Below are 10,055 nucleotides of genomic sequence, written 5' to 3' on the forward strand. Positions count from 1 at the left end.
CCTTAAACTCTACTGCACCCCATAGTACCTTCAATTCTTCCCCGACGGATTCATAATACCTTATCCCCCCGTACTTCATAGCACTACACGCCATGGTGTCTCAGCGTCCTCTACACCCCCGGTCCGACCGAGTTCCCACACACCACCCCTGCGTCCTCGTGGTGGTCACAGTTGTGCTCCCCCAGCCCTGCGTGCTTGCAGTCCAGCAGATTGGCCTCCGCGCCGGTGCACTGCACGTCGTCCAGCAGTATGCGCAGGCTCCAGCCCTGGCCGAACTCCGAGTGCTTGGCCGCCTTCAGGGCGCCGCGGAAGCCCAGCTGCCGGCACACCACCTCGGCGTTCCGGCCCGTCCACAGGTCGTCGCACACCGTGCCCCACTCGCCGCCGGCGTAGACCTCCACCCGGCCGCGGTCGCCCAGCTCGTGCCCCACCCCCGCCAGCCTCACCGCCCCGTCGGCTGGGGGCGGGGGCACCGTCGCCGCCGCCGCCGCCGCCGCCGCCGCCGCCCGCTGCTTGGCCTTCCTGCGACGGCCTTTCCGCTTGGGGGGCCTTGGCGGACGGGTGGTGGTGGCGGGGGGTGTGGTGAGCTCCGGTTGTCCCAGTTCGTCGATGAGCTCCTGGAGCCAGTCCACGGTGGGGTCGAGCTCAGCCTGGCTCTGCTCTGGGAGCTCCAGGCCAGTGAGGGCTGCAAGCCAAGGAGATAAGAGGGCGCTTCAAAGATAAGAATGGGAAGGGTTTCTTGCACTAAACATTTCCCATGAGCACCAATGATTCTCCTTGCAATAAGGTACTCAGACTCTTCTATGTTTTTAAACAGAATTATTAACCTGGTCAGTGGTCATTGTGCCCTGAGGCCAGTCATTTTAGTTAGTCATTAGTTGCACTGCAAAGTGACATCCTCGATCCTATAGCAAGGGTGGGAAACCGTCATACCCAACCGTTTCATAAAAGAAGAAGAATTAAGTTGTAGAAGAAGAGCTATTTCAATGAATATGAATATTTACTATTTAGATAAATATAATTGTTGTTTTTTTCTGGAGAAAATTTATTGCAAATTAGTCATGACAATTGAGCCTGGAAAGAATGAAGCTTGTCAGGAGGAATCCAGTTCTACTGCAGACACTCTGCCCCATCCAGCCATGAAGCGTGGGACGTCCAGCTGGATATCTTGATAGAATGACCGCATATCATTCTTATACATCAATGCTGGCTATGTGGTGTCTAGTTTGGCCATGTTCAGGCAGTTTTAGAGTAACAAAGACATATTAAGAGAAATAAGAAAATGTTTCCATTCTATAGAAAAAAAGGTCTATGCTTCAACTACAACCCTTTGATCTGACAATATATTACAGATAATATTAATAATATATCTTATTAATGCCAATTTGCCTATTTCAGACAGAGGCTTTATTCTTCTAAATAATGACACATTTTTATTTTGTGGGTTTAACTGTGTATTTTATGCATGGGATTAATGTGAAGCTATGTAAAGCTATCTATAACTATGCCAATTTCGGGAGATTAAGACAAAAAATGTTGTACTACCATGGATGTATGAAAAACGCACACCACATGCTAAAATGGTTTGACTAGGGGAAGCAATTCACTCCCCCCTTAAGCTTGCCAAAGCGGTGTATTTACAAACGGTCCTCATGGTTTCCTCTTGATTTTCCGCCAGTCTTTTTTCCAAAGTTCTCATGCAACGCCATGCAATGGGTGTGTGTGGATGTGTGTGTGTGTGTGTGTGTGTGGATGTGTGTGTGTGTGTCTGCGTGTGCGTGTGCTCACCTTGTCGACAACTGCCATTATTTGATTTGAAAGTTTGTTATGAAAGAACGCTTTGAATATTAGTATTTCAGATGTTTTGTTTAAGATGATTAAAATATAACAAAATGTCGTTATTTTTCTTGTAATGTTTCAAGATATATAAAGACATATCTATATAAACAATGCTAACATTTTTGATGAAAAATCTCTTTGGACATATGGGAGCCAAAGGGGAGGGCCCAAAGAGCAGCATGTTGCTCATGCTGGTTCCTGACCCCAGTCCCATAAAGCTGGGTAATCACTACAAATATCGAGAACCCTACCTTGTGTTGTTCGAATGTCAGAAGAAAATATAAACCTACTCCGTAAACTTTCAGCAAACTTTTCAGAAAATGTGTCACCGGCTGTTCGTCAACAGACTGGGCCGGACTACCCAGCTATATACCATTCCATTTGTTGTGAAGTTAAGTAGAGCATATAACCCCCCACTGGGTGAACGGCTGGGGATAGTTATTGGCTCCTATCGTATCACATGTGTGGACTCACTTTCCTGCGGTTGGAACTCGATAAGCTTGCTTTTGACTCGGACAGGAAGAGGGTTGTAGTGGCACTGTCCTGGAGCAGCTCGTCTGAAGAAAAACACACACAAAAACGGACAATGACCACCTTTGTTTAAAAACAGAAGAAACCTAGACGCCTAATATATTCCTACTTCATCTAGTGGATGCATAAATAAAGTCCTCCTGCTTTGACATTTGTTTGTTTTAACCCAGGGGCATGAATAGTTAGGATTAGGGATGATGGCTGGGAAACAAATCAGGAGGCATAACCAGGGTAATGCTGTAGGCTGAGGCTTGCCTTCAAAAGCTCTGCAAACAGAGAGAGTGAGAAAAGCAAAGAGCGAGATAGAGAGAGAGAGAGAAGGAGAAAGTGAGAGAGAGAGAGAGAGATAGAGAGAGAGCGAGAGAGAGAGAGAGAGAGAGAGAGAAAGAGAGAGAGAGCTGTCAATTTCTGTGTCAGTGAAAGATATTTATACTACCAGAGCTGCTGCATGTCTCGCTTGCCACGTTTCTCACTTATGTTATGCACACATGCCCCACATGCGGACACACAAGCTTGCATGCACACACACTGAACTCATTACCGAAAATGTGCAATGATTCCACAATGAAATCACACCTTTAAATAAAAAAGAACAAGACCAAAATGTGCAAATTTAAACCTCAGCCAAACAGACAAGCAAAACAAATCTTCTTTTCGAATGGTTGTCATGTGACTCACACGCCCAGCTTAGTTATTATTAACAGATGTGTACTCTGAAATCGTTAAGCAAAGCAGAGATGGGTTGCTGTTCTTTACACAGTGATACTAGGAGATAGGAGTGTGCCACTGAAAAAAAATACATACCTAGAGGGATCCACAACCTTATACACAACACCAGAACGTGACGTAGCACTCGGGATTTCCGTGGACATGAAATACAGCTCGCCTGAGTAGAGAAAAAAACGACCAAGCAAACATTCATGAAAAGGATTTGACAACAACAAAATATAACGGCAACCATAATACAACTGAAATCCTATTCATGTTTCTTCTAGTCTTAACTAATTTATGAGGTTTTATGAGGTCACATCAACCTGTAAGAAAAAATAATTGGTTTCAGAATGCAGTGCTGGGGATGCCAAAACTAATAGCAAGGTAGCATGAAATCCCCTCATATGATATTTACAAAGTAAGAATACAATAGTATTTTAGGGCGGGATAAAAGATAGGATCCCTTGTGTTCCAAATTATTTAAAACCTTGAATGAAAAATTCCCTTCCAGTCACAGCTCATTCTACCCATTCTCTCAAAGTCACTTGTTCTTCGCAGAACAACGGAGGTAAACAAACATTGAGCTCTGACACTAGCTGCGTTTCCATCCCCCTGATTTTATCCAAATTTTGAAGTATCGAATCAGTAAACAGTGATGGAAACACCAAAATTCGCATAAAAATCCTCTAATTCGCAAAAAAGTTTATCTGCACGCTTGAGGTGGTTTTTGAGAAATGCGAAAGAGAGTAAATGCGCAAAATGGGAGATGGAAACACACTTTTCGAAACAGCTGTGACGTAGCGAACATTGTGTTCAATGTTCGCTTTCCGCATAACGACCGGCCATAGCAACCCTGCCGACATCAACTTGTAGCGTCAATATATATATATATATATATATATATGATATAGGATGTCTATGTTTGCATATCCTTTAATTATACCGTGTCCAATTAATCCCTGATATATGGACACCTACTAAGTAATTCCAGTCAAATTGTCTGTTCAGCCTTCAAAAAGAGAGCTGGTACATTGTGGAAAATGCATTAAACTGTAATCAGAAAACGCGTTATATGCTATAGACCCTGGAGTATCTGTGGTATAAAGGCTGCGACGAATTTCGAATTATAAATAAATATGTACAATGTATCCTTTAAATACGCCCATGGAACAGTTGGCCAAGGTGAATAACAGATACGTGTGGACCGCTGAAGAGGTAAAACTATTCCTTGCTCTCATCGAAGAAAAAAACATTACAGCTACTTTAGATGGAAAACAACGCAATTCCACTATGTATCAGGACCTAAGAGAGGATGCTATCAAAAGGACACAACAAGCCCTGGAATGTGTTCAGTTTTTCGTTCCAACCACTTGATGGAAACGCACCAAATTCAAATTTCTTTTTTGCGAACTTTCTAAAGGTTTGCATCACCTTTTAGATGGAAACGTGACTATTGATGTGAGAGAAGACATAGGAAGTGAAGCGCCTTTACCTCTTCAATTACCAGGCGGATTGAGGCGGAGCGGTCGGTCTACTACCTGCTTCGTCCTCGGCGAAGGAGATGATGTACTGGTGATAGTTGTTGATGAGTCCAGGGAAGGCGCAGGTCAGGCCCATGCCCATGCACACCTCGTGGTAGTCCCAGTGGCCCGTGTTTTGGTCCTCTTGCAGACTCATCAAGCGCCTGCAGTGGTGTACAGCACAATTGTCAGCAGAGTCATGGCAACATACCTCATGGATACAGTGTTGGGGAAGGCTCAGATCCATCCCTGACAATGTAGAAACTTCTGAAAGGAAGAAAGTATAATCCCTAGACATTTGCACTTGCATATCAGTGGAATCTGACGGTTTGTGCTTCAGTGATAAGGTGTTATACAAGGGCAATACAACAGATCATAGGCAGATGTTGGACATTGCTGGATCACTAGTAAGGCAAAAACAATATACTAAACAGCTGAATAATGACATCAGTATTGGCAGGCGTGTCCTTTTTTCATAAATATGATTATTATACAACCCAGGAATTGAGATCGGTCCAACCATAATATTTACATATTTCTAAGGCTGTCACTGTCTCACTATATCCCATCTAGCATGTCGGAGCCCCGTGGGTGGGGTTGTGGATTTCCTGAAAAAGTGAATAGCTTTTCTGCAGCTCTACTTTGAATAAAGGTTTGAAGTTATTCATATCATTAAAAAAATAAAGAAAAACAAAAGATAATTGAAACCTTACCCACTCATAAAATCCCCGAACATGTATATCCCGTTCAGGTTGGGGTATTCACAGCCGCGGTAGACGTAGCCTCCAGTGACAGACTTGCCCATCTTGTGAGGGTATGCATAAATAGGAAGAACGTCGTCTGGGGAGTCACAAGGAGAAAGTACTATTACCCTTTTTATTAAAATGTTGTTTTTGTCCTTCCTATATGCTAATGTATCTATATTTTCTTTATTCATTGTAAATAACGTCTAGATAAAAATATTCTAGGCTTTCACACAGACTGTCTAAGTCTTAGATTAACAGATATTTGGACAGTTTGGTCAGTTTTCTCTTGCCGTTCTAGAATTTTATGAACAGGCGGCCTTAGTGGGGAAAACAAATTGTAGAAACAACGATTAAACAATACATTAATAAGTGCCTTTTTGTATCTTTTGCTGCTTCCGTTTTGTTTCCACTGCAACCCATTGTCCATCCATTGTTAATGTGTTTACATATCAAGTGAACCATGCAGTCCTGTAGCTCAGGAACCAACCTGAACCACACAAACATTACACTATATTGTATTCAGGGTTCTAGTTTCATACCCAGAAAATAACACACCAGAGCCGACACACAAACCTGCAAATCCTCATCGGCAATAAAAATGCAATAGCATATCGGTTACAAATCTTTGGACACACACAATGAAATTGAAACACGAAGTATCCCACCTACATCACAGCATCACACACCCGAAAAACACAGAGCGTACACGCACCTAGCGAGCTGTTGGCGCACAGCTTCTTGTCGTAGCAGGAGAAGCCCTCTCTGGCCCTCCAGCCGTAGTTGCGGCCCTTCTCGATGATGTCCACCTCCTCGAACTTGTTCTGGCCCACGTCTCCGCAGAAGATGCGTCCTTTGCCCTGCCGGGTGTGCGGGTCGCCCCGGTCCACAGAGCAACGCCACATGTTGCGGACGCCGTACGCATACACCTCGGGCCGGGCGTCCCGGTGCCGGGCAAAGGGGTTGTCCGGGGGGATGCGGTACAGCGGACCCCTCTCGTTGTCGTCCACGTCGATGCGGAGCACTTTGCCCAGCAGCGCTGACCTGTTGGCGGAGCAAACGATGGGAACGTGTGGATCCCATTTCTTCAGACACTTTGGACACCGACTAATGCATGCATAATCATTTGTAGGTTGAATAAGATTTACTGGTTTTGTTTTTGAATCTACAATTTTAATACTCTTACTGGGTACTTTGTAATAGAAATTTCCATAAGACATGTTGTTCGCAAGGCACTAAGACACCGTGGGCCCTTAGTTGTTATAGGCATTGCACTGTTTATACCATGCTTATTCGACCTTGAGGGGAACTGAGACAGCCGCGGCTGACTCAGACACAGCCATGCCACAGGTTACCTCCACAGAGGGCCGAAAGGAGCAGTGTCATCCCTATCTGCAGCTGGGGCCTCAAGGACTTCCCCATGCTCTAACACTGGAGTGGGCCCCCTGTTCGGGGGTCACTGCAGCACTTCAACCACTGGAAGCCTGTTGTGTTGTGTGGCCTCCCTGCAGAGACTCTAATACTACTCTTATACCATTTATTTTTACCCTTTATTACGATCAACTCTTACGGTTTAGAGTTGCTTTGTCAATGCAGTTCAAAGAATTTCCACCACAACATACATAGACATATTTTTTCTATGTTTTTTGTACTTTTATGCCGCCATAATTTGCGTCTGCGATTACTTATTAATTGTGATTTATGTTACCACCTTCAAAATGATTTGAATGTAACGACATAGGGGGTGCAATTAAAAGTAACTGGTGTAGTTTCTATATCTTTTAATTGTTCTACTCTTAACCATTAAGGAAGAAGGATGACCTCTTCTTCCATGACGGTTCTACTTGGGAGACATTTTGTGATGGTTCTATCGTCGTTATAGAGCTGCGATGGAGTGACTTCTTACTTGTTCTGTGCGTTGCCATATTTCCCAAAGGGGTCTCCGGCCATCCCCCCATCGCCTGTGAATATGTAGAGGTAACCATCATCCCCAAACAGCACCTGTCCTCCATTGTGATTGGACGCGGGCTCGTCGATCTCCAACAGCACTCTGTGGACATATTTCGGGAGACGACTTAATACCAACACTGGAGAACCTAAAACTGCTATCGGTAGGTTTACTCGACCCCTGGTGTTCTGACCACACTGTGTTGGATTGAGTTCCAAGCCATGCATTTGGCTCTGTGACAGCCAGCAGTCAGCCAAACACATGAAGACCACACTCAACTCAGACAGAACTGAATCAAAACCAAGCGGGCCGAGGCATTACTGCTGATTGCAGCTTTAACACAATTGTATTCTGCAAGGGAAATCAGTCAGAGGAAACAAACCGGGGGTCCCCCAAAGAAACCCCTCACACACCTCTCCGAGCCATGGTCCACCAGGTTCATGTCGTGGGACGACACGCGGAACTCACTGATGCGGATCCTCTCGTCGAAGCCCACCTCCACCGAGTAGTACACATACAGCTTCCCGTTGAACCTGTACTTGGGGTGAAAGGTCAGGCCCAGGAAGCCCCTCTCGTCCCCTTCCCATGAGGACGTGAGCACAGCCTTGGTGATGTTCAGGAAGGGCACCTCCAGCCTGGAGCGGTCGGGGAGGTAAGCCCACACCAGGCCCAGCTGCTCGGCCACAAAGAAGCGGTGCGTGCCGTCGGCGGCGTGCACCATGGCCAATGGGTTGCGCAGGCCGTTGGCCACCTCTTCCAGACACAGGTGCAGGCAGCCCTCCCCGTCCGAGTGCACGCGGCCCAGGTTCTGGCTGAGCTGGGGGTTGCTCACGACGTCCGGGTAGCAGTAGTCCCCGTCGCCCAGCTGCAGGTACTGACACAGGAGGGCCTGGTCGGCCTTTACTTTGGCCAGGTGTGGGTCGTCGGAGAGGTACTCGAGAACAGAGCTGCACTTCTTCCAGAACTGTGCGCAATAGTCTGGGCAGAGCCCCGGGATGGTGCGGACGGGAGTGCTGAAGTCTTCCGCATCGAAGAGGTGAGCGGCGTACGGTGAACATTCCTTAAGGCGAGTTTTGGAATAGAAAGGAGAATAGGGGTATTGAATTGAATTGAATTGAAAATGTTTCTATTTTGAACAAGTAAATAAAAAAAAGAAACAATGAAACAAGTGGACAGTTACAATAAAGTAATATTTACACACAATGAAAACCACAAATGAAAATAAACTGTCACACTTGCTTTACGTGTTCGAAAAGGGGTGAGAAGAAGAAAACGTATTTAATCTCACCCCTTCTCCCTAATTTATTTATCCATAATGAGTTATCAGCTTCCTAATTACTGATATAAAATTAAAAAATATATATTATTAATATACGTTCGTTTTCAATAGTATAAAATTCATTACCAATTACGTATTTATCTAATAATATTGTCGTATTTATCTAATAATATTGTCTAGTTATCTTTTATTAATATTTAATTAAACATTCAATATTATAAAAATGCCACCATGCATATACAAATATACAAATACATATAAACATATAAACTATAGTAGGGGTGGGACATGGCATGAGAGGAATAAGGACAAGCATAAGCTTTAATGCATGGCCTCAATTATATTGAATATTCACTTGTTGGTGTAGAGAACATGCTTTCTATAACCGTGGGCCCCTTAAAGTGCACAGTGGACAGGGATACGACCTTTGCCCATGCATGCCTACCTGGCACAGCAACTCCTGGACGTAGCTGGCGCAGTTAGCGTAGCCATGGTAATCAAAGTTTCCCATTATCCGGTAGAACTCGGTGAGGAGGTCTTGGTCTTTCGCATAGTTACAGCAGCCAAACTCCTTGTACGGTGAGCAAAACTGGAGCTCTTGTTGTGGTCGAAAGGGAGGTTTAAAATCCAAACACTGTGGATGCAACCTTACAGGTGTGCAGCGTAAAGTCACTAAAAATAAGATGATCAATGGGGAACCCCCTCGGATATAACCATAATACTGCCGCATTATGGTGTGGTTCTGGAGAACGCACGGAGCTGTGCCCCTCTATGTCATGGAACCGACGTTCTCCGGAAAAAAGGCTTCGTCTCTCGACTGTCCTGTGTGCAAAGTCAGAGTGCACTTTGCTCCTCTGGCTCCAATCATTCACTTTTTTGCCCCTGTGCAGTCCGCTTGACGTTCAGATCGCACTCGGGATTCATCGCGGATGTCGTCACTGTCCCCGAGTTACCCTGCAGCCATCCCTTTAGAACAGACGTCGTGCAGACCGAGCTCCGTGCAGCTTCAGCCACTGATCTCAGTTTGGGGTTTGCGTTTCTGGGTTTGTCTGCAGGGCATGAAGTCATCCTCTCTCGCTCTCTCGCTCTCTCTCCCTCCCCCCCCCCTCTCTCTCTCTCTCTCTGTCTCTCTCTCTCTCTCTCTCTCTCTCTCTCTCTCTCTCTCTCTCTCTGTCTCTCTCCGACTCGCTTTCCATGTTGAGGAGATTGATTCCGATGTGCTTCGTCTTTAGCCTACAGTTAAAATGAATTAATATGCATATTATATTATTGTTGCTATTGTGATTAATGAAATTAGTATTCTCGGAATTATTACTACTATCATTATTGTTGTTGTTGTTGTTGTTGGTTTAAGGCGTTTTTGAACACCTGATTTCTTTGTTTACGTGGAAAATATTCATGTTGTGTAAATTCTACTGACGCTGTAGACCCTCTTCCCCAGCAGGAGGCGACGTCATCCAGACTATAAATTCAGCAGTCTTCAT

The 10,055-nt window shown here is 45.0% G+C and overlaps 1 protein-coding gene across 1 annotated transcript; it reads right to left on the bottom strand.

Annotated features, from left to right (window-relative positions):
* Positions 1-110: 110 nt before the first annotated feature.
* On the bottom strand, positions 111-9,301 carry hhipl1 (HHIP-like 1; the record flags this gene model as incomplete). Its single annotated transcript, XM_079751804.1, has 9 exons — positions 111-685; positions 2,314-2,396; positions 3,175-3,256; positions 4,620-4,765; positions 5,315-5,441; positions 6,060-6,388; positions 7,251-7,394; positions 7,706-8,352; positions 9,017-9,301. 9 exons carry the CDS (start codon positions 9,299-9,301, stop codon positions 111-113), a joined length of 2,418 nt encoding a protein of 805 aa, XP_079607930.1.
* Between the last annotated feature and the right edge of the window lie 754 nt (positions 9,302-10,055).

The sequence above is a fragment of the Pollachius pollachius genome, assembly GCF_949987615.1.
Source record: "Pollachius pollachius genome assembly, chromosome: 15".
NCBI classification, from domain to species: Eukaryota; Metazoa; Chordata; class Actinopteri; order Gadiformes; family Gadidae; genus Pollachius; species Pollachius pollachius.